General features: G+C 37.9%; 1 protein-coding gene across 2 annotated transcripts in view; it reads left to right on the forward strand.

The window, feature by feature from the left end:
- The window catches only part of LOC127434957 (glutamate receptor-interacting protein 1-like), a 388,121-nt gene that overhangs the window by 124,516 nt on the left and 237,443 nt on the right, over positions 1–26,162 (forward strand). Inside the window, exon 2 of one of the 2 annotated variants that reach the window (XM_051688013.1) lies at positions 25,327–25,403. The exons of the other annotated variant lie outside the window; for it this stretch is intronic. Coding sequence (XP_051543973.1) covers positions 25,346–25,403 — 58 coding nt within the window. The 5' untranslated portion in view covers positions 25,327–25,345. The remainder of the gene's footprint in view (positions 1–25,326; positions 25,404–26,162) is intronic. 2 annotated transcript variants of the gene reach the window in all.

Raw genomic sequence — 26,162 nt, forward strand, 5'->3', positions numbered from 1 at the left:
TTCTCTCTCTCTCTCCAAATGTCATATTGTTTGTACCCCACCCCCCCCCCCCCCGAAAACCAAACTGTCTGCCATGGCCACTTGGCAAACAATAAGAGTGAGCTCACTAGAGCATATCTCCTAAAATGATGAACATTTTCCAAGGTAGAACAGCCTCCCCGGTCCTAGGGCTCCCGTGTTCATACCTGTGGCCACAGATAAGAGGAAACGCCTGCCAGACTCGACGGCTACCACGGCAAATAAATGAGCAGCCAAGAACACAAGCGGAAGGCACTGGTGTTACACTCATCCTATTTAGTAATGTTTTGATTTTGTGGAATTAATGAAAGATTATATAGAACCTTTTCCAGGTGTGAAAGACCTAAACATTCAATCAATTGATTCTAAACTTTTGACTGGCCGTGTATACCATGGTACTGATTAATTACCATATAACCATGGCATGGTACTCCAAAGTACTTTAAAGACTGTCCAAAAAACATGGTCATAACTTGGTACTACGTTACTTTTTTGTTAATTTCATTTAAAATCAGGATTCAACATAAACTACAGTATTGACTTTCTATTCAGTGGCTGTTCCTTTATTTCAGTTAGAAAAAAAAATTTTTTTATTTATTTATTTATTTATTTTTTATTTTTTATCTGAGCAAGGTTTCACTTCCACACACACATTCGTGCGCACACAGTGTGTACATCCACTCTTATCTGGTCCTACACAGCCACTGTGTGAAGTGACCTTGAGGACATTAGACCCATCTGGTAGTCGTGTGTTACACACTGACCTGCAGAGAGAGGCTCCTCGTTTTATCTCCAGGCAGCTGAGGTTCAAATGCAGGGTTAATGACTCCTCCACCAGCCCAGCATGTGCAGGGAGACCTAAAGTGTGACGTTTAACACGAGAGCCTTTCTTTGCACCTGTTACTGCAACTGGCTCAAACTCCAGTGGCCTTTTAGAGCACTGTTTAAACCCAGAAGGACTCTTTGTGGTTTTGTTGGGCAGTTTTAACCCATTGTGCCATTTCAAGGCTCGTATTGTTTAAGGTTTTAAAAAAATAAGGGGCTCTAAAAGAGAGAATTATTGGATTATTAACATACAGCACTTTATAGTAATACCATATTTTTACCATGTTTTTTTATTTATTTATTTTTTACATTTACCATGGTGATACAACTGAATATTCTTTTATGTACTTTTGAGTACCATTCAAGAACCTGGTAATACCAGGGGTTTTGTGCCTGTAGTAAGTGTGCTGTAAGTTGAAGTTGCTTTGGAAATAAGTGTCTGCTTAATGACTACTGTGCAGTTGGTACTAGCATACTTGTCATTTAACTGTGCTGCTTCAGTGAGCTTTGCTTGTTATTATTTGTAAATGCTGGCTTTTCGTCATAAGAGGAATTTGCACTGGCTTGTGAAATATACATACCTGTGTAGTTGGGGTGACATTACATGAATTTGCCTTAGGTACATGCTGATTTCATGTTAAAGAAGAATACGATCATACTGACACATATGGTTGTCATGATACCAACATTTCAGTAGTTGGTGCCAATACCTGTAAAATACCACTTTGTTTAGCCTATGTGAAAATGTTAATATCAATGTAAATAATATGTACAGTCACACATATGTGACTGTTAATAACTGGCCCCCACAGAGTAGCATCACACATGTGTTTCTGCACCAGCTAGTTACGTTACAAGCTGCCAGATTCAAACTGGCTTTCACGCTGACACAGGCTGCGCTGGTCAAGCGACTTATTTATTTTCACTCAAACAGTTACTCATACAGTCTTTTAAACCACAGAATACGTTTATTTTATATACATACATCAAACCCGTCACCAAAGTACCACGATAAAAAGTTTACAGCTCTTATGCGCACAGTCAATACATCAAACGCGATCTTCCTCTGATGCGTGCTGCCATTTGTTTACATTAGTAGCGGTTGTCATTTGTCAAACAAACAGCTACTCAAAGAGTCTTTTCAAGCACATATGTTTATTTTATGTAACAAACAGCCAAATTCGAGTACCACGGTAACAGTTCACAGCTTGTATATGCACAGCCATCATATTCAAACGCAATCTTCCCATGCACGCAGCCACACCTGCTTATTATTAGGTGCAGCTGCGGTTTTCATCAACACAAACATCAACTCAGACAGTCTTTTCAGGCATATAATACATTTGTTTTTTGAAAGAGACAGCCAAACTATCACAAAAGCACCACGATAACAGTTTAAAACTTGTATACTCAGTGAAAACATGCTGATCGAGCACAATTATCCATGCATGCAGCCAAGTCTGTTTACATTAGCGCTTGACACACACACACACACACACAATGTATTGAGATGTCAAACAGTGCAAAGGCAAACCGGACTGCCGATATTATTTGGTCATTTGTTTTTACAGCTATAAAAACTAAATAAATAAAACAAAAACAGTACAGCAGACATAGCCTGTTTGTTTACGTTTACTATATTATAAACAGTATTTTTTATGACAAGAAATTAAAAATTAAAATAATTAAAAAAAAATACTCATCTACACTTTATCCCTCTACCGGCTGTGCAGTGTCACATGCAAAAATAACTCATTCAATGGGGCACTGCAGAGGAATTTAGATCCTACTCATGAAAAGGTTAAAACAGTTTTCTTCAAGTGTTATTTGATTGTTATTCAATTAAGTAAACATTGTGTCAAGTTTTTTGCAAGTTGGCCCTGTTTAATTTGTTCCCCATATCTTTTTTCAATTTGTTTTTCTGAATTCCCTGTTTTGAAGTTTAAATCAACTTCAGCATCAAATTGGTGTTTAATCAAATTAATTCATATAACATTTATAAGATGAAATTAGAATAGTTGCTTTTCAACATACCGTGCTCTATATATGCTATGCGCTTGGACCGTGCACCACGTCTTATGCAATTTTCATGAGAGCGCTAATTCTATGCACAGTTTTCGTGCCAATTAGTTCGTACAAAGTGCATGTGGCCGTGGGTGGGAGTGTTTGTGCTATCAGTGTGTGTATGCGCGCAAACTGTGGATGTACTGTATGTCAATGAAGTGTAAAGCGCAATTTGCTGTTTTCCTGAGAAACAGGTAATTGCACTAAGACACTTGAGATATTATCTCAGCGCTTTAAACTCAGTTCCTGCACTTGCAGTTTGGAGATTCCACCAGCAGGTGGTAATAAAGTTCATTTCCAAATCCTGATGAGAACCGCATTTCCCATACGTATAAAAGGAGGTCACTCTCATAGAAATATGCCAGACATTCAACAAGGATGCAATTAATGCACAAAAGAATGTAAATCCAAATTGCTGTTCTTTTAATTCATTTACACTACCAACTTCTTATGATTGTGCTGTCTTTATTTATATCACTGTTGCTTGACAGAAGAACCTCAGAATTAAATTGCCTTTGACCCAGCCCATTAGCACTTTTTGCGCGCAATTTCGTCAAGCCCACTTGCGCCTAGACTTCGTGCATCTTTGCACGAAAATACCAAAACTTATCCTAGTCTTATTTTTTTGTCTGTAAAGTGCTGCACAACAGAGCATCACAGTGTAAAGGAAAACATTTATAAAAAACTTGTATTCAGTACAGCATCACTCTTGCTTGTGAGATATTGCTTAAACATTATTATTGTAGTTATTAATAATGTGAATATATTTTAGTGGATATTACATTTTACTATACTGTAACATATTTCTGTTGCAAGTTCAATCAAGCTTTTTGTATTGACATGGTGGCTTTTCAGTTTGTGTGTGTTTTTGACAGTAGCTTCACACCTCCGGATAAGCAGTTGTTAAATGGCCCAGTGTGATTATTTAAACAATAAATGCTGCGGTTTAATTATACAAAAATAGTCTGCAGGCATTATGTGCTTCACGGTGAATAAGCACTCTGTTCTGTCATCTATTACAACATGCACAGCGAGCGTGCAGTGTGTGATTTTTAGCATATGAGTGGCTACATACCTTGACAGTAAAGTGGGCATGCAAATGCATGCAGTATATTTACTGAGTTAAATTGCATCCTTTTGCAGTTAAATAGCCGCACTAGGACCTAACACGATTTTAATTTGAATTCTGCATTAATTTTTTTTCCCAAATATGTAAAATCAGTCTTGTGTCAGTCAGGTAGCGCGCGAGTATCGAATTGAGTCGATGCTCGGGACTAGCGGTACTGCATAAACACTGGTATGGTGACATCTTTAGAGCCCTATGAAATCAGTTTTATTTTTTTCCAAATTACGTTAAATTTTTTTCACAAATTCTGGGTTTTCCATTTTATTTTCTCTGAATTCTAGGTTTTAAAGTAATTATATTTTATCATTAAAAAACTGTCTGATCACATTTTTTTATTTTTTTTAATAAAACATACCATTGCATTATTTTTTTATGAAATGGAGAGCGTCTATACTGATCTTCACAGCACAATCCAAAACCCCAAATTTGAGTTTAAATAAATATATATTTTTTAAATTATTATTATTATTATTATTATTATTATGGTCAAATATAGTGCTGCACAGTAGAGCATCATAGTATTAATGAAAGCAGTTAAGAAACTCTTAAAATATTGTTAAAATATAATGCAATTATTATTATTGATATATTATTATTAACATCATCATCATTATTACTACTACTACAACCACATTTGAATATTACATTTTACTATACAGAAGTAAAATATTTCTGTTGCATTTTTTCAGTTTCACGCGTCTAGTTAAATTGAGCTTTTATATTAGCGTTTTGGCGGAAAACTGGATGTTTTTGATGGCTTCACTTCTCACCTCCGGAAAGCAGTTCACAAAATGGGCTAATGTGCTTATTAAACTGCAAAAGGCTATGATTTCTTTATATAAATATATAGTCTATATGTGCTGCGCTTCACAACGAATAAAGTGATCTGCTCTTTGTCATTAATACACTCACAAGATGTACGTAATGTTAATAGTGTATAAGCAGTGGCTTTTCACATTCACTTTCTGCTGAAGCTTATACAGACTGTATAGGCTATTTGTTTAATTAAATCTTAGCCTTTTGTGGTTAAATCATCATACTATGACATATCACGATTTTAATTTAATCAATTGTGCAATTATACATTAATCCCAAATATGTCAAATTATATGACATTCCGTGTTTAACTGTACATTCCTTTTTTTATTAATGGATTATGTCCGTGTTAGTAGGGCCCTATATATTTTTTTATTTTAGTATAGATTGGTACCAAATTACCGGTACTATTGGCATCTCTACTGACGCATTCATGCATTCAAACATACTGTACAGCGCCTTTCTCCGAGAACACACCATTATACCGCTTAAATATTCATGGTGCTCTGGCCAGTCATATCACTTATCCTGCTGTGTGCTGTGAATCTCTACTTATTTTCTGCTAGAAAAGATTTTAAATATCATTACGCTTTCTGTTGGTGGTGATGCTATTTTTATTCCCTCCCACTGAGTAGTGATATGACTTAACACTCAAGGTTAATGGCGCTCTCTCTCATTCAGTAAAATTGGTTTTTGGGGGTTTCAAGGTGTTATTTATTTTAAAGAACTCTTGCAGTGAACAAAGACAGGGTATTGATTTTAATGGAAAAATGGCAGGGTGAAAGTTTCTCTCTCCTGCATCGCTATCAAAAGTGAATGCTAATGAGTAGTGCTTGGCGACATATTAAATATTCACATCATGCTTGTGGTGATATAAACTTAAGCAACATTGTGAATATTGCAATGTTTTTAAGGTGCTTTTTATTTGGTGATTAGACTAATTTCACAATATGAAAGCGCTAAAACAAATAACCTTTTATAGCGTCTCTGATTTTAACCTTAGTTGGGAAAACGATGTTAGAGTTGTTCAGTTTGATTCATTTCTGTAAATCAGGTAAAACTGTCCACTTCAAAGTATCGATTCAATGATGTGTTTGCGTTAACACTCAGAAATGTTAATGTGAGTCTATGTGTGGCATTTTTCATAATAAAATGTTAAAGTAAAAGAAATATATTTAAGTAAATATTGCTGTATGTAAAAAACATTTTGTTTATTACTTTGCATTGATATGTTGAAGCACAGTCACCTCACAATAAGAAGGTCCCTTGTTCGAAGCTCAGCTCACCCAGGGCCTTTCTGTGTGAAGTTTGCATGTTCTCCCCGTGTTCGCGTGGGTTTCCTCTGGGTGCTGAGGTTTCCCCCACAGTCCAAAAACATGCAGGTTAAGTGAATTGAAAATTCTAAATTGCCCATACGTGTGAGTGAGAGTGTGTCTGTGTGTCTTAGCCCTGTGATGGACTGGCCACTTGTCCAGAGTGTTTCCCTGCCTTCGGCCCGAGACAGCTAGGATTGGCTCCAGCACTACCCGCAACCCTACATAGGACAAGCAGCTACAGAAGATGGATGGATGGATGGATGGATGTTGCTGCATATGACAACTTCAAGGCAATTTTCTGTGTTCCACAGCTGCTATCGGGTTCTGAATAACACGTGTGAGGAAGGGAAGCTGGTGGAGTTTATGATGCCCCCCTATGGTAAGATGGTGCCACCCTAGGGAGTTGGTGCCCTATGCAGACTGCGTACTATGCATATAGGGAGCAGCGGTACTGCTTGGCACCTTTTTGAACCTGTAGACCTTTATTTTTATTTTTATTTTTTGCTAATTTTTCTCTGTCCACTGAAACCCACTATGTACTGTATTTCCAAAGCTAGCTGTCTAAGAAGCTAGAATTCTTGGTTCTCAGAGTAGTATCAGGTCTGAGGGATGTTCTTTATGATATTTGTCTTTTTATTGAGGAAACAGAAAAACGATGTTTCACAATCTTTTTCTTCTCTCCATTTCATTTCTACTCTCTCCAAAATCTAGGCAGTGTCCAGTCTCAAGTGCCTGAGCCATGATTGCATGCTGCTGCAGTAATACTTAGCTCCTGATTTAATCAGTGTACTTTGAAACATAAAAAGAGCAAATTGTTCTCTATGTGCTAGTAGGTCACACTAGGAACCATTACCGTAACCATAAAATTAGAGTGTACTGAGTCACCAGCTGAATACTCACTTTTATTTTGATAACCTCCCGATTATTGTACATTTTTGCTCACAGTATATATGAATCGTGGCTAACTGTGAATTGCACATTTCTACAATGGCATAACACCATATCGGCCAGCAAAGTATAAGCAAAAAAAAGGGCCTTTTAAGCAGGGACATAAGAATATTTAAGTATTGCTTACCTATACAATGAGTTTGCAATTGTGTTTGCAAGCTTAAGTGTTCACCGTGTGGTGGTCGTCCGAGATGATTTCCAGGGAACGTCTGCCACCGCTGCACTTTGCAAAAATTAAATCAGGGTATTTATTCCATGCAGCGCATCCAGCTGACTTTGGCATTTTTTTTTTTTTTTTTAAGTGTTAAAATTCAGAGCCAGCTGAGTAAGGAAATAAGTGTGCAATTATGAGCTCTAATGTATAATCCGTCGGGAAATGTGGCTGAATATTTGACTCTGTGATTGATCTACATGGCATGCCCTTGATTTAAAAAAAAAATAAAAAAATTAAAATCAATAAGCGAACTTGGTATCCCACTTTGCTCAAGGTTGAGCATGCGTTTACACTAAACAGCTCTGACTTTTATTCTCTGGGAGTCTGTCTCATTAGATGTATTTTAATCAATGTGTTAGATGGCAGTGATAAAGTTTCTCTAATGCAGCCCAGTGCAGTTCACCTGAATTGGGTTTCCTGCCATTGTAGAGCTCAAGGTTACCTCAGTAAAGTGCTTCACAATTACTAAGAATGTAATATTGGGTATCGCATTGATTGAAGCTATTATAATGCCCTTGCCACCGTTTTACAGTTCGAACCAAGTTTGTGTAGAGTTCTGACTAAGTGTCCACCACTTAAATGGAGGAAGACTCAAAATCGCCAAAATGGTTTGTCAAGGTTATGATTCAATAACACAAGTCAATTCAGCAATAAAATATGACAACAATTGAATTAGAAATGTTGCTTCTTCGGCTCAAACCATGACGACAAATTTGTTTTTCAGTCTGGTCCAGTTGGCACCCGAATGTTTGTTCTAGAGTAAACAAACTATCTTCAGGTCTTTCATTTCTTTTAGTTATAACTTCCTGTGACATTTGTGATCGTTTAGAGATTCTGCATTAAGTGAGTTTTATTAGCATGCCCTGTTGACTCCGAAGTTAATAGTTTTGGCTCTCCTTTAAAGTGGCTCTTTACTGCTCAGCTTTGTTAAGAGAAGAGTGCTTTCTCAGAACATCTAATTTAGTGATATCAGTCAAGTAATTGGGTCAATTCATGCGTGATACCTATTTAAAAAAAAAAAGGGCTCATGTCACCTTGAAAAGAAAAGATGAATTGAAAAAGGTCACACTTTTCTCACCTTTTTGCATCAGATTTCATGTTAATAGACTATCACAGTTTATACTTGAGAATTGATTTCGGTGCAGAATGAATGTTCAGATTCTCATACATCCATAGTTCATCTCACATGAGTAAACTGTTCATTTCATGCTATAAACAGGATTAGGACCACATTTGACATACAAAACACACATACACAGACACTCAGTAAAAAATCTGTTATCGCCACTTTTTGCATACAGAGAATGTGTGCATATTGCAAATATTTGTGTGTCCACAGGACTGGCAAGCCAATTATGCATGCCTTTTTCATGGTCAGTGCATCTAATCGTGACCTGTTGAAAATCTGCTCAGTTCTACTCCCAAGATGAAAATGAAATTACAGCACATTCACCAGCACCCCATCCATGTTAAATCTGGAAAGAGGTCCCGGATGAGTTCTCTGCACCTTAATTGATTGTTAGAACAGCTTCTCTCGTTACGGGTTAATAGGATTGTTTGAATCAGATGGGAAATGGGATTGCCATCCTCAGTTCAAAGTAAAAAAACTGAATGGAACTGGACTAGATCTGAGATTTCCCATCTCCCTCTCTTTCACTATTAAACTCTCTTTTACAATATGTTTTATCTGTATGTATTAGTTGTCTTTTCAACAGCTCTTAGTTACTGCTGTCATAGGAAGCTGAAAAGGATTAATTAATAGCAGTACTAAGGCAAAATCTTATATAACAGTATTTTTATATCACAATATAGCTGGTATTTGCTGGTACTGTAATTCCTATTTTAATGGCTATTTGGACAGTTAAAGACACTTCATCTCTTTTGTTTAGATTCTTAGTTTATTTGGAACTTGACAGACCAAAATAGAAGATAAATTAAATGAGTGATTTAGTCGATAACACTTAAAAATAAGGTTCCAGTTAATGCATTTGGTATCATGAACTAAGAATGAAAATGTTTGTAATTTTTCAGCATTTAATCATTTTAATAACTTTAATGTTAGTTAATACAAATAAAATTGTTCATTGTTAGTTCATAGTGCATTAACTAATGTTGACATTTACAACTTTTGATTTTAAAAATGTATTACTAAATGTTGAAATTAACATTAACCAAGATTAATAAATGCTGTAAATTATTGTTCATTGTTAGTTCATGTTAACTAATGTTAAAGGAATATCCCGGGTTCAGTAGCTTAAAAGTTAAGCTCATTCGACAGCATCTGTGGCATAAAGTTGATTACCACAAAAAATAATTTTGAATCGTCCATCTTTTTTTTTTCTTAAAAAAAAATAAATAATAATAATTATCAAAAATTGAAGTTACAGTGAGACACTTACAATGCAAGTGAATGGGGTCAATTTTAGGAGGGTTTAAAGGCAGAAATGTTAAGCTTATAATTTTATAAAAGCTCTTACATTAATTGTAATAAAGTTCATGTATTATTTAAATGTAAATTTAAAGTTGATTAAATCGCAATTTTTACAGTCATTTTTGTATTTTAGGGTTTGTTGACATTACAAAGTCATGGCAACAAAGCTGTAAAATTAGCTATAACTTTACACTGTAAAGGTAAGTGATTGTATCACACTAAAATCATGTTAACACTCATATTGCTAATGTCTTATGGCTATACTTTTGAAACTTTTTTTTTGCCCCAGTTCACTTCAATTGTAAGTGTCTCACTGTATCCCAGATTTTTGCTATTTTTAAAGAAAAGGAGGGACAAGTCAAAATAATTTTTTGTAGTGATCAATATTATGCCACAAATAGTGTAGACTGAGCTTAACTTGTATTGAACCTGGAATATTCCTTTAACAAATGGAACATTACTGTAAAGTGTTATTACTCCCATATTAAGGAACATCTTAGAATAAAAAAGAATTTACAGAACATAAAGCTGTAAAGCCTTGCCCACTGATAACTGTACTGACATTATGCACCACGTGCACTGTATAAACAATATAGCAGAATCCCTACCAGTTGACACATTTTTACTTTTGCATGTTATATACATCATTCCTCCAAACGCTTATTGTTCACAGTGCAACTACTTCGTCATGATTGAACTAATTATATGTGGTATATTTTTTTTTCCAAGTGCCTGAGGGGGTTCAATCCCTGGAATCACTGTTTAATTAACAGCAAGGAGACTTTTAATAACGAGCAACTGCAGCTCTATTAGCAAACTGAACTACAATTGCCAGAACTCAATTGTACAAAGAGCTAAGGTGAAACATGACTGTTATTAAGCTTATACTGTATTTTATTCTCCTTTTGGTGTCCATACTGTATGATATTCTCAACCAGTACTGGATTCCTACTGGTTTTGAATGTGAACAGATGGTTCATGTATCAGTGTCCGTGTCTTCTCACCCTAAAGGGAATGACTGGAAGACTACAGGACTGAGCTCAACACAAACGCCAATGCCTCAATTTAACAGAGCCTATGGAACCACTTACTGGACTTGTTGAACAGTCAATAAGCTTTAGGAATTGCATAGTTTAACACTGTTGTATTCCTTGTACATGGAATGCTGTTTGGAGTTTTACATCCTGATTCCAGTGGAATTGTGTTTCATGACCTGACATGCCATCTCAAACAGAGGGTCTTGTGCTACAGGTTGTTTACTTGCTTAAAATGTGTTTCCATGGTTTTAAACATATCAATCATGGCCTCCTTATAATCCCCATACCAGAGATGTTCACAAGTCTCTGATCGAAAAGTCTGAGTCAAGTCTCGAGTCTTATCACGAGTCTCGACTCGCCAAACATTACATCTTTCATTACATCTGTTTGTAACATTTTATTTATTTATTTATTTTATTTCACATAAAAATCCTATTTGCAAAAATGCACTGCACAGCCAATAGTACATACTGGAATTTCTGAGAAACTTCCACTATAATTATACCAATAATCCACTGGTAGCATCATTGTAAATGATAAGAAGGGCTTTTATATGTAATTATGTTTCTGACCAGTAAAATGTATTGTTTGTGAGTCTGAAACCTTATCAAACCTTGCATCAGGAATATTAAGTCAAAGGGATTCAGGGATTATACATGATTCACATTAAGTGATCTTACAACAGCACTAAGACTTCTAATATCATTCTGTTTATAACTATTTATTATTTTTAAGCTTGTTATTCTTACTAGTACCCTATTAATATAATTCTGTTACACCTTGTATTATTAGTAGTAATAGTAGTAGTAATAGTCATAATATATTTATCTCAATATTGTCTGTATATGAAAGACTCATCATGTTCATAAGTCATTTTCCTCGACTCGAGTCCGAGTCTCTAACTCGACTGCCCATCTCTGCCCCATACATGAATTGGCTCTATCACTCCACTCTCTCCTCTCCACCAATAGCAGGTGTACTGGTGCACTATGGCTGCAGTCGCATCATCCAAGTGGATGCTGCACACTGGTGGTGATTGAGAAGAGTCCCCTGTTCACTGTGTAAAGCGCTTTGAGTGTGCTGTCAGAAAAGCACTATATAAATGTAACATTAATTTATTCATTCAAGTAAGTGCTACAATAACATCAACTATCAAGAGTTCTATAATGATCTTGAACATGTATTTTTGGCCCCTTCAGCAGCAGAGGTGTTATCTTTCTCTCCTCACACTGCAGCAGATGCATGCAGCAGTGACTCACTTTATCTTTTGACAAATCATCATATTTATATCCTCACATCTTTCATATCATCAGAATGCACATCTTGGGGTTGAAAAAAGCAGATGATATGTAGCACTGCTATGTGGTTTTAATTTAACATGAAATAAAATCGAGAGCGATTGGAGGTGCTTGTAATTTTTCTTACTCTCCAGTGGTGCTTGAGCTGCATCACACTCCATTAGGCAGGTTATGACGAATCAATATATTGGCGCTACCACACAAGACAGATCAAGGCGAGAGCGAGCTCCTCAGACAGTGGAATGATTGTGTTTACTGCGGCAGATGAAACTAGTGCCCTACAGTCATTGCGACACAAACGCATTCCTCACGATGTAACAACAGTCTGCCACATGAAGACTTAATGTCTCAGAGGTGTCAATATGTTTCCAAGGGGAGAGATACCACTATCTGTAGTGGGTTTATGCATGAATCATGTGATGGTTAGTAGTTTTGTTGTCTAAAGAAAAAAGGCCAGTTTCTAGCCTGCTTGCATTCACCTCCACAGTCATATACTATAACTTGAATAAGAGACGTTGGCCCCAAAAGAATGACTCGTTTTGTTTCAGATTTTCAATGTTCAATTAGGTTTAAGTCCTCTAATCTGATTGGACAAGCAGTGTTCCAAGAGTGATATTTGGTAAAACAGCACTGGGACATGTCACTGTTTGAATCATTTTGCATTTGAATTTGCAGTGTTACCACAGAATGTCAGTCTGTGCGTTGCTCTGTGATGAACAATAGTAGGTCCTCCTTTGGGTTCTTTTGGAACTATTTTTATTGGTGGAACAAAGCAGTTTTGTAGTTGAGACCAGCTCATCCGAGTCCAAGTCCAGTCCAAGACCAGAGTAGGTCGAGTTCGAGTTAAGATCGAGACTAGAAGAGGGTTGAATACAAGTCAAGACCAAGACCGGAGAGGGCGAAGTTCAAGTCGAGACCGAAACCAGCAAAGGCTGAGTCTAAGACAAGAGTTTTTTATAAATGTATTAAATAGTTTAATGAACTATAGGCGCATATCAAATAAACCTAATTTATTTTTTTTAAATGTAACATTTCTGCTTTACAAAATATAGTATAACTTTTACAATAACTAAAATGGGCCTAAAACCAAACAATAATGTATTAAATATGATATTTATGCAGAAAGTGAAACATTTACTTTCAATTTGTTAACAGTTTCATCAATTGCACTACTCTGTTTCATTCATTGTAAGTCAAGCATTTCTGCTTGCTTTTGCCTGCAAGATTTTATTTCGGGGTACGCACAGAAACTACAGAAACATCTAACATCTGCTTAACATCTTAGAAAGATCAGATTTACAATCATTCTAAATCATAAACATCTCATTTGCGGAATGTCTTATTGACATCCAAGACCTACTTATTGACATACGTCGAGCAAACAACATAAAATAGATGTCTTTCAGATGTAAACGCACACATCAAATAGATGTCTGGGTGTTGTACATGTGCAATCAGGGAAAAGAATTTAACACGGGTGTCTCGAGACACGTTTTTAACAGTTGATGTTCTTTTTAACTTGACAAAAGAACTTTAAAAAAACGTGGCGCTCCTGCACGAGATGCCAAAAACACAGCGATACGCAATGCAACGGACAAAGCAATCTGTTTAGCGTGTTTACATATAAAACTACTGAAAAACAGCATGGGTGGACGCAACAACGTTGCGTCATTCTCCACCCCATGTTGTCTAAATCGCTCCAAACCTGTGTCATTCGTTTGTGCTCGATTTGTGCCGGTTTGTGTAATATAAAAATTAGTAAAATGTACAAGTATTGTTGACACAAGCATTTTTATTTATTTATTTTATTTTTTTTAAATATTGATAGTTTGATCATTGACAGTAACTTCAAGCTTTAAATCCAAATCACCAATGCCCTGTATTTGTGCCGCAGATTGTCGTTTGTAATGATTGATGTTTAAGTTAATCGACACAATACTCTGTGACCTCATTTACCTCTAAATATTTACTGATACTGCTGAAGTAGGGGTAACACTTGAATTTTTACAATAAATAATGATTAAACAGTCTCAGTGTTGGTGTCTTAAGTTATCTGAACACTTAACAGTTTATAGATGTTGTAGTCTTTGCCCCCTTAAAAACATGTATTTACCCTAAGCACTGCATCACGGGAAATAACAGGAAATAACGTCTGGCTGTGGGTAAACATAAGCATTAACATGTGCTTGAATTACAATACTCAAAAATAACAAAATAATAAAAAAAAATTTAAAAAACTCAGAGCATGTGTGTAGGAAAATACATAGCACATTAAAAAAATTACAACTAATTGTTAAGCGCATACTTCAGAGAGATTAATTTTTTTTTATTAGTATTTGGCATTCAATAGAAACTCACATGAACATCCTCATGAATAATATTATCCTGCACTGGTCACACCATTAAGGGTAGGACATCTTTGTTCCCTGCCATAAAACACATTAAGGTTTGATGTGCACAATGATGCACATTTTGTGAAAGTAAAAAAAAAAAATATTCAGTCATAAACCCATCCCCCTTATACTCATGAGGTTTCAAACTTGAACCTCTTTTTCTTTGACCACAAAAGGTAAATTTTTGAAGGACATCCTGGCCACATATTTCCATATAATTAAAGTAAATGTGGACTAGTGCTGGAAAGCTTTAAAATGACAAATATATATATATATATATATATATAAGTACCATAAATGTGGTCCATACCACTCGTGCAGTATATTACAAGTCACATTATAGCTTTGTGGAACAGACTGGAATTTCAAAATTTCATAAAATTATTTTTTTGATAATCTTCCTTTCCAATGAACTGAATCGTTTAGTTAGAAAGTTAAGAGCAATTTGTCCAATTCATGAACAAATCATTAAGACTGGTTTTGTGAGCTGAATAATGATGACTAAAATTTCAGTCTGTTTATCACACAAAGCTATCAAAACACTTCAGAAAACTTGGAATAAAGTGCACAAGTTAATATATGATAATAAATATATGATAGTAATATATGGTTTGTTTATTTTTTAATTTTAATTTTTTCATTTTTGGCACTTGACAACTCCAGTCCACTTCACTTTCATTATATGGGAAAAAAAGTGGCCAGGATATTCTTCAAACATGTACTTTAAGCTGTGGTCCATGGGAGAGAGAAAGTCATATTGGTTTGGACTGACATGAGGGTGAGTAAATGATGACAGAATTTGTTTTTTTTTTTTGTCATTTACTCACCCTCATGATGTTCCAAACTCACATGACTTTCTTATGTGGAACACAAAAGTGGATGCTAGGCAGAATGTAAGGAACTGAAAGCCACCATTTACTTACATTGATTTGAAAAAGATGCAGCGTAAGTGAACGGTAACTGAGGCTGTCATTCTCAACACATAATTTCCTTGTGTTCCAAGGCGGAAAAAGTTAAATTTGAAAATATTTTTTATATTACCCTTTAAGAATAAGCATGCAACCTCAGCATTTGCTATGTGGGCTGTTAGAAATGAGTTAGTGCCCTTGACATAGGGATTACATTAAAAATAATTCTTGTTTTGATTAGATGCCGAGGAGGCCAGCTTGTGGAAGTGATGACATCATCAAAGTCATCAGTGCTTCAAAAGATCAGATTATTACAGGGCGGAACATAGCAGTTCCCTCAGAGAAGGTGTGGGTAGATTTAAGTCAGAAACTCAACAAAACTGTTTCACCAAAAAACCTTTACACTTTTGTCAAGACAAACGGGCACAATATATGGCAAGTCCTTGGCCTTTGCAAAAATGACAAAACAAAGAAATCCAAGATGAACATCCAAACATTGACAGCTCAGAAGATCATTTATCCGTGTCAAACTCAGTCACAAATTAGCAAAGTCAATGCTATGACATTCAGTTTGAGATTAGTCTAGAGATGGGTAGAAATCTGGCCTGATAAAGTTGTTTACAACGACAAAATCACTCTACACATGTAAAAGAGAATACACCATCTTGAAACATGGTGCATGGATATCTTGTATGAAGAGATATGGAAAGATATCAACACCTCATGCACTCTTAGATTTAGGAGAGCAAAAATCTATCCAACTGTTACATCTCACTAGACAGACATAATTGGGAACTGCACTGAGTGTGACGCACAACTGTCTATAACAGTTGAAGATATGCCAGTGACTAACGAACCACGAGTGCTTAAGTGTGTTATCCGGAATGTTGATGACAGTCTCCATATTTGGAAAGCAAAACGCAAGTTATCTGGAGATCTGAGAACACAAGTGTCTAAAGAACTCTGGGAAGGACAAAAACCAGCACATGTATGGCGAGCAGCTGAGGCTTACAAAATGATGGATGTGGGTGACCCAGAGCCTAGCCACCTACCAAATCTGGCAACACTAAGAAAAGCCAAACAGGAGATGGGTGACAAAGAGCTTGGTGACAGGGACCCAATAATGTCATTGTATCTGCTGAAATACAGTGTGCCCCACAATGGAAGCATTCATGACATAGGCCTTGATACGTTTTTTTGCCATTACTGGACTCCATGTCAGATGCAAATTTATCAAAAAAAAAAAAAAAAAAAATCTAAGGACTCAGGCTCCATTGTGAGTTTTGATGCAACAGGTACAGTCGTTAAAAAACTGAGAAGACTCTGTGGCAGTTCTGGACATGTGTTTCTGTACCAAGGAGTTTTGTGTTCACATGGTGATCATGTCCCAGTAGTGCAAATGCTTTCTGAGAACCACGCCATCAATTCCATTGCATACTGGCTCACAGAATGGCAACGAGCAGGTGCTGCTGTGCCCAAAGAGGCAGTCTGTGATTTCTCCTTGGCTTTGCTTGGAGCATTAGTTAAGGCCTTCACTCCGTACCCAGACTTGAAAGCATATATCAATGAGTGCTTTGGATTGTTGATGAGGAATGACTCAAAGCTACCACCTTGCTTCATCAGGATTGATGTTGCACACTGCATCAAGCTCATTAGCCGGTGGGAATGCTTAAGACACAGAGGAAACAGAGTTAGAGAATTCTACCTCATAGCAATGGAACAACTTTTACAATCTGATTCACTGGAAGATGCAAGGGAGCTCATTCACTCAATTACAGTTGTTGCCTTCAGTGAATCAGAAGGCAATGACGAAAAAGGCATACATGTTGTTTCTGAAACATGCAAAGCACAACTGAAGAGACTAATTGCAGAGGGGGTGCTGCCATGTGTCAATGAAGATGGCAATTTCACAGTGGTGATGGAGCATGAGGAGACACTCCACACAGATCTGAAAACATGGGTAATAGAAATCTGTGCAGAGAGTCAGATGACTGCAGCACATCATGGCGACAGAGACAGTCTTCATTTCCTCCCAGAGCTTGTCCCAAATATCATAAGAACGGCATGATACCTACCTCTCTGGAAAGCTGTGATGGTTCCACACTTCAAAAGTGTACACAATACAGCAAGCTCTGCAAATGTTGAGGCTGAATTTAAAAACATAAAGCATGGTCTCTTCAAACGTGAAAGCTTCCTATCCGAATTGACCGCTTTGTCATACAACACATTGAATTCCTCGAGGGCAACATGAGGCTTTCTTCTGCTCCAGGGAAGCCATGTGAGCACACCAAGACAAAGACTGAGCCAAAAACTGACTGTATTGAGCAGGATACAGAGATTAAACCACAATCACTGGAAGAAGATCCTGTTGAAAACTGGAAAGGCCTCAGTGTTCCTCCCAAAAAGCATCTGTCCTACCTGACCCCTTGCGCAGAGTGGCTGCATGTGGACACAAACCTGAATGACCAGAATTAATCTCTTAAAAAATGGAAACTACCAGGCTAAAACGCCTATTAGAGTAGACAAAATGCTTGTAATTGTCAACAATACTTGTACATTTGACTCATTTTGCCAGTGCCTTTGCTCTGCATTCTGTGACTGGATCATTCTGCAATTATCTAAACAAAGAGCACACAAAAACTGAAATATTTGATTTGGTGAAGACTATTGTCACAAAAGGAGTTGGAAAATATGCTTATGCAAAGAGGGCAAAAATGCTGTTGGGAATGTTTCAATGTGATCACCTTAAATCAGGTGTGAGGCAGGTCAGTGCGGAGTGAAATGTTGCTAACATAGTAACATCAACAATGAAACAAGTACCAAGTGCAACAATTACGACTTAGTGCTCTTCTCCATACTGCAGTCGAAATACAAAATCTTCAAGGACCATCTCTCTCCTACCAGTCAATGTGGATATTCTCCAAACTGATGGATTGGGTAAACTCCAAGCAGCACTGGAAGATGGACTACACCTCAATAGGTCCAAGTGTCTGAAGCCACTGAAGTCTCCTCAAGAGTGCCCAGATAACTTGAAAATAAAGGATGTTTCAACAATGAAATTCCTCTGCAATGGATCAGTCACACACAGCTGCATCACTGGACAACTACTTTGTGTTGAAACAAGTGCTGATACAAACCATCCACTGTGTGAAATCCCTGTGAACATGGACCTGGACAATCATTTGTTTACATTGCGAGGTGTTGTCGCATTCATTCCAGGACCCACAAGGGATTCTCTCAGACATTATGTGGCTTACTGCAGGAGAATATCTGTTGGCTGGGAGACATATGATGACCTGTGTGACCGCGTCACAACAGTATCAGCAAAAACCAAAATACAACCCCACGTCATATTGTTCACTAAAGAGGACTAAAATGTTTGTTAATCAATATCTTGTTCTGGCCTCTGTAGAAATAAGTTGGTCAATAACAGAAATAGTCCGTAGATCATTTCATTCCCATTTGAAGGGACTCAAGATGGCGCCGAGTATGGCTGCTGCGTTGCGAGCTCCGACACAACATAGTAATGTTTTGTTTGTTTTGTTCACAGTTCTTATGTTTTTTGTCTTGGATGTTGTCTGCTTTATTGTCTACGACAGACGAACACTTTTGGACATTGGTTCAGCAATTTCACACCGTAAACCGGACTTCACATTCCTCAATGCCGACCCGCTGTTTACAAACACGCAAGCGGAGCCCGTTGTCTGGGCAGCACGGCCGCGGAAACGCAAAAGGAAAAGGGGAAACGGAGCCGGCGTTCTCATCAGAGTAAGACGCCGCGCAAATCGACCCCCGCTACCCACTATTCTTCTGGCAAATGTTCAGTCTCTGGATAACAAGCTCTGCGAGCTGAAAGCGCGGATCTCTTTCCAATGAGATTCAAGGGATTGCTGCATTATCTGCCTTACGGAAACTTGGATGTCTGCGGAGATTCCAGACTCAGCCATTGAACCCGCGGGGTTCTCCGTGCACCGAGCGGACAGAGCGAAAGACCTCTCAGGTAAAACTAGAGGAGGTGGTGTGTGTTTTATGATCAACAAATCCTGGTGTGATCAGAGGAACGTTCATTCTATCAAGTCTTTCTGCTTTCCTGATCTGGAATTTCTTATGCTTCTGTGTCGACCATTCTGGCTACCGAGGGAATTCACAGCGGTCATTATCACTGCTGTGTACATTCCCCCACAAGCCGACACAGACCGGGCACTCAAGGAACTGTATGGGATTATAAGTGAGGAGGAAACCGCACACCCTGAGGCCGCGTTCACTGTGACTGGGGACTTTAATAAAGCCAGTTTAAAATCAGTCGCACCAAAATATCACCAGCACATTAGTTTCAACACACGAGGGGACCGGGATTTGGACCATTGCTACTCTCCCTTCCGGGATGACTACAAATCCCTCCCCTGCCCACCATTTGGCAAATCGGACCACTCTTCCATTCTGCTTCTGCCCGCTTACAGGCAGAAATTGAAACAGGAAGCACCCACCCTCAGAACGATCCAGTGCTGGTTGGACCAGTCAGACTCTACGCTACAGGACTGTTTTGATCACACGGACTGGGAGATGTTCCGATCCGCCTCTGATGACGACATCGAGCTTTACGCTGATAGCGTAATGTGCTTCATCAGAACGTGCGTAGAGGACGTGGTTCCGACCAGAACAGTACGGATCTATCCGAATCAGAAACCTTGGATTAATAGCGATGTTCGTGCGGCACTTAATGTGCGGACCTCCGCTTTTAATTCCGGAAACGCGGAGGAGCATAAACAAGCCAGTTATGACCTCCAAAAAACTATCAGAACCGCAAAACGCCAGTACAGGAGCAAGATTGAAGGACAGTTTAACACCACCAACTCTAGAAGCATGTGGCAGGGAATTAACATCATCACGGACTTTAAAGGGAATAAAAACTCCGCCATGAACACCGCTGCCTCTCTCCCGGATGAGCTAAATACTTTTTATGCTCGTTTCGAGGGAAATAACACCGCCCTTGCGGAGAGAGCTCTCGCGGCTGAAGCTACAGAGGTTAGTTCACTCTCCGTCTCTGTAGCGGATGTAACCCGATCCTTCCGACGGGTGAATATCCGCAAAGCCGCAGGCCCAGACGGCATTCCGGGCCGCGTCATCAGAGTGTGCGCGAACCAGCTGGCTGGTGTTTTTACGGACAATTTCAACCTTTCCCTCTCTTTGTCTCTAGTCCCCACATGCTTTAAAACATCCACCATTGTGCCTGTTACAAAACAATCCAAAATCACTTGCTTAAATGACTGGCGTCCTGTTGCTCTGACCCCCATCATCAGCAAATGCTTTGAGAGACTAATCAGAGACTATATCTGCTCTGTGCTGCCTCCATCACTGGACCCATTGCAGTTTGCTTACCGCAACAACCGCTCCACTGATGATGCCACTGCATCTACAATACACACTGCTCTCTCCCACCTGGAAAAAAAGAACACTTATGTGAGAATGCTGTTTGTAGACTGTAGCTCAGCATTCAACACCATAGTGCCCTCCAAGCTAGATGAGAAACTCCGGGCTCTGGGCTTAAACAGCTCGCTGTGCAGCTGGATCCTGGACTTTCTGTCAAGCAGACACCAGGTGGTTAGAATAGGCAGCAACATCTCCTCATCACTGACCCTCAACACTGGAGCCCCGCAGGGCTGTGTTCTCAGCCCACTACTGTATTCCTTGTACACACATGACTGTGTGGCAACACATAGCTCCAATGCCATCATTAAGTTTGCTGATGACACGACGGTGGTAGGTCTGATCACTGACAATGATGAAACAGCCTACAGAGAGGAGGTGCACACTCTGACACACTGGTGTCAGGAGCACAACCTCTCCCTCAACGTCAGTAAGACAAAGGAGCTTGTGGTGGACTTCAGGAGAAAAGACAGAGAACACAGTCCCATCACCATCAATGGAGCACCAGTGGAGAGAATCAGCAGCTTCAAGTTCCTGGGTGTCCACATCGCTGAGGAACTCACATGGTCCATCCACACTGAAGTCGTTGTGAAGAAGGCTCATCAGCGCCTCTTCTTCCTGAGACGGCTGAGGAAGTTTGGAATGAACCGCCACATCCTCACACGGTTCTACACCTGCACTGTAGAGAGCATCCTGACTGGCTGCATCTCCGCCTGTTACGGCAATAGCACCGCCCACAACCGCAAAGCACTGCAAAGGGTGGTGCGAACTGCCAGACACATCATTGGAGGTGAGCTTCCCTCCCTCCAGGAAATATATACAAGGCGGTGTGTGAAAAAAGCTCGGAGGATCATCAGAGACTCCAGCCACCCGAGCCATGGGCTGTTCTCACTGCTACCATCAGGTAGGCGGTATCGCAGCATAAGGACCCGCACCAGCCGAATTCATGATAGCTTCTTCCCCCAAGCAATCAGACTTCTGAACTCTTGATCTCCCACGATCAAATACATCAGCACTGCACTTTATTACCCTTACTCTTATATCTCACACCGGACTGTCATAAATTATATTATTATTATATTATATTCTCTTAATAACTGACTATCAACCGACAGCTGAATGTCAATACAGTACAATACTGTACATTCTATATATACTATATATATTTTTTATATATTTTATTTTTTATTTTTATTGAATAATGTGTATCTATATAGTGCGTATTGTATACTGTACAGTGTATGTTATTATTTGTATATTGTTGAGTGTAATTATGTGTATATCAGATGTTTAAATTGTGTTGTGTTAATTTGATGTTATTGTAAATTGGTATATGTCTCATCACTGTCACGACTGCTATGTTGATCGGAACTGCACCCAAGAATTTCACACACCATTGCACTTGTGTATATGGCTGTGTGACAATAAAGTGATTTGATTTGATTTGATTTTGATTTCTATTAGCCTTTTGACATACTCATTTAAACAGTTCCATGTTTTTTGAACAGCAATTCTTATCAGTTATTGTTCTGTTCTGTTATTTATACATAGATATCTTCGTGTTCTTTTCTTTGTAAATTTTTTTCATCTTTGCATTTGAAAGTATACACAAGCATTGGGTGTTGTCTGTTCTTTGTTCCATCTTTAAATAGCAATGCTGTAAGCTGCATTCTGCTTGATACCTTAATCTTCAATACTGATTACATGATGGAATTTAAACATAACTAATAACTAAATTATTTGGCATTAATGATATTTCAGATGGATACTGTGCTGAAAAAAAAGAAACTTACAATAGCATAAGATGGTTTTTTGGTCTTATTTGGTCTGCCAGCCTTGTCTTTCAGCTGGCTTTAATGGGGTTTGTGCACTTTTCAAGAGGTCAGACTGGGAAACCAGGTTAAACCAGCTAAGACTAGAAAACCAGCATAGGTTGGTTTCATATGGTTAGCGTTATTTTTCATCAAACTAATTATTATTATTATTATTGTTACTTTTGGCAGGTAACTAAAACAGGTTTAAAATATTTGAAGATAAAAAGCTTCGACTGTCTCAATTTCTTATGAAACTGTTTATCGTATACAATAATTTCATCATCGTCGTTGCATAATGCAATAATCATTTTTAACATAATCTGCACTTACATCAAGTTACACACTAACTAATCCAGCAAACGGTTATTATAACGCAGTGGCCTTAACGATATATTTACTGAGGTAAATTTAGGCTACTCTTTACTTTGAATAAACTCCTAAAACTTAATGGTAATAAACAAGATGTAACACTTGGTTCAGCGATGAATAAGGAACACAAACAACATTTATATTAAGTACCAATATACACAAGGTGAATTCAAACTAGTGCTACAAGCGCACAAATACAGGGCATATGTGATTTGGATTTTAAGCTTGAAGTTACTGCCAATGATCAAACTGTCAATATTAAAAAAAAAAACAATGACAGCAACGGTAAGAAACCTGCACCGAGTGAGTACAAACGAACGAGTCAGAAAATGAGTGCATTGGATGAGATGAGGTAAATGCATGACTGACGACACAGATCCATCCGGGAGATCATTTTGTTATTTCTATGTAAGGGAATTAGTAAGATTGTTTCTTTCAACAGCACAAACCGGCACAAATCGAGCACAAACTAATGACACCGGTTTGGAGCGATTCGGACGACATGGGGTGGAGAGTGACGTCACTGCCCCAAATTAAATCTGTTATTTCTAAAGAAGGGAAACAGATACACTGTTCATTTTACCGGCACAAATCGAGCACAAACGAATGACACCGGTTTGGAGCGATTTAGACAACATGGGGTGGAGAATGACGTCACCGCTTCCGAAAACATTCTTGCTATATCTAATCAAGGGAAATAGTTACAACGTTTGTTTTAACGGCACAAAACGAGCACAAATGACCAGCACCGGTTTGGATCGATTTGAGCGAGATGGGGTGGAGAGTGACGTCACACAACCCAAAAAAAATGCTTAATATCTCAAACACCAAACCAGCACAAACATTCATTTTTGCGGCACAAATCAGTACAAACACAGCACAAACGAATGAAACAGTTTTGGTAATTATTTAATTATATGGGATGCCAACGTCACGGAGGTCATGTACGAGCATAGATGCTCTATATTTTCAAAGACATTCTTCACAATAAATTGTCTTATCGAGCTTGCCAGTCACATTTGTCTACCTATTGGAAATGCAGACAGTTTGATACAAGGTCAAATGCTGGCCAAATAGGCTCACACATCTCATTTGAGACATGGGCTGCAATGAATGACCTCTGAAAGGGAGGAAATGTTAACAGTCATAACTGTCAGTCACCCACTTGTCGCTTTGGCAATGAGGTTCTTTCCCAAAGAGCTTGACAGTAGAGGAGCCTTTGAACACAGTAAAATGTTATGTTAATCAGACGCCTCTGCCTGCTGCTGAAGACTTCGAGTCGGCTGTGAGAGAGGGTCTGTTAGCTAATGAACAGCACAGGGCATATTTATTCAATACTGTGTTTTGCAGAATTTCATTTCTGACAGGCTCCCCAGGAGGACGTTGAGCAATTTAAATGATAATGCTCAGAATTGCACATTTTGTCTGCCCCCATAATTCTTAAAAAAGTGGTGTGTAGCATATTTCTATTTTGTAAACTTTAAATTTACTAGATCCACACTACTGGTCAAAACTTTTGAAACACTTGACTGAAATGTTTCTCATGATCTTTTTATCTGAAGGCGTATACTTAAATGTTTGAAATTAGTTTTGTAGACAAAAATATAATTGTGCCAACATATTAATTTATTTCATTATAAAACTAAAATTTATTATAAAAACAAAAACAAAAAAAATAGTTTTTGAAATTGATGACTTGGACCATATAATAAAGAAAAGCAGCCAATAAGTGCCTAACATAGATGGGAACTCCTTCAATACTGTTTAAAAAGTATCCCAGGGTGATACCTCAAGAAGTTGGTTGAGAAAATCTCAAGAATACATGTCTGCAAATTCTAGGCAAAGGGTGACTACTTTGAAGATGCTAAAATATCACACAGTTTTGATTTATTTTGGATTTTGTTTAGTCACAACATAATTCCCATAGATCCATTTATGTTAGATCCATTTATGTTATTCCGTTTTGATGACTTTACTATTATTCTAAAATGTGAAAAAAAAAAAAAATTATAATAAAGAATGTGTTTCAAAACTTTTGACCGGTAATGTGTAGTGTTTATGTATATTGGTTATGTATTGTTTTTTTAGTTTTTCTATTTTTAGTGATCGTGCTTTTTTCTTTAGCTGTTAGACAGTTTGCCTGCAAAAACCTTAATCTTTAAATTCATCCCCTTTAACCTTATGCGACCCCATGAACATATGCAGGGTTGTTGTATTTTGGCTTTGCTATATGCAACGCATAATTAACATTAATTTAAACTGACTGATCTCAGTTCAGGAGACTCTGTGCTGTCAGTAAAGTGTTAAACTTTCGACACGCAGAGTCATGTGACCAAACAACATGGTGCCGACCACAGCGGAGTTTGTCTTTGGGAGAAGTGGCAACAAAACTACATCTGGTAAGAAACCTTAAGTTTTTACATTGAAACCTGTTTGAGTCAAAATGTTAGTCTAGTTTCATCCGATATGCCTTTTTAAAAATGTTGCGATTTGACATACTAATGTGTACTTTAGTGCATTTTTTCCATAGAAATCCTATTTTTACTGTGCATTATCACATTGAGAATCAATGGGATCAGCCAAAAGCTGAAAAATGTTGCTTTCAGAGGCGTTATATGGAGTTAGGATGAAAATAAGGTGAATTTCGAACTGTTCTGAGACCAGTGCAGACAGTCAGCACACTGGAGGTTGAGTAATTCAATAAATAGGGAGCAGGGGAGCATCCTGTATCTCTCAGTGCAGTTAAGAGCATTCAATCCAAACTTCCTATCAAAAGTTCAGTTTCAGACTGCAGACGATGTTTGGACCACTCAGCATGTTTGGCGGACATGGTACAATGATAATCAGTACATAGATTATGAATTTATAATGTATAATTTTGGCAGTTTATAATTATGTTTATAATTTTAAACATGGTTGGCAGTGATTGGATGATGCTGGCCATTACTTTGAATCAGAATTAATTATGCTCATTTCTGATGTAAAGTCAGTAATTTCTCAAAAACCTGAATAACCAACATTCCTGGAAACATACTGTAATAAACAATTTGGTAAAAAAAAAAAATCTGACTTTCTATAGCTTGGTAGTATTTAAAATTTCACAACTTAGTCCCGCTGTCCACATATGTTGGCATACATTTTTAGGGAAAATATTTACT

The sequence above is a fragment of the Myxocyprinus asiaticus genome, chromosome 45 (assembly GCF_019703515.2).
Source record: "Myxocyprinus asiaticus isolate MX2 ecotype Aquarium Trade chromosome 45, UBuf_Myxa_2, whole genome shotgun sequence".
Classification (NCBI taxonomy): Eukaryota; Metazoa; Chordata; class Actinopteri; order Cypriniformes; family Catostomidae; genus Myxocyprinus; species Myxocyprinus asiaticus.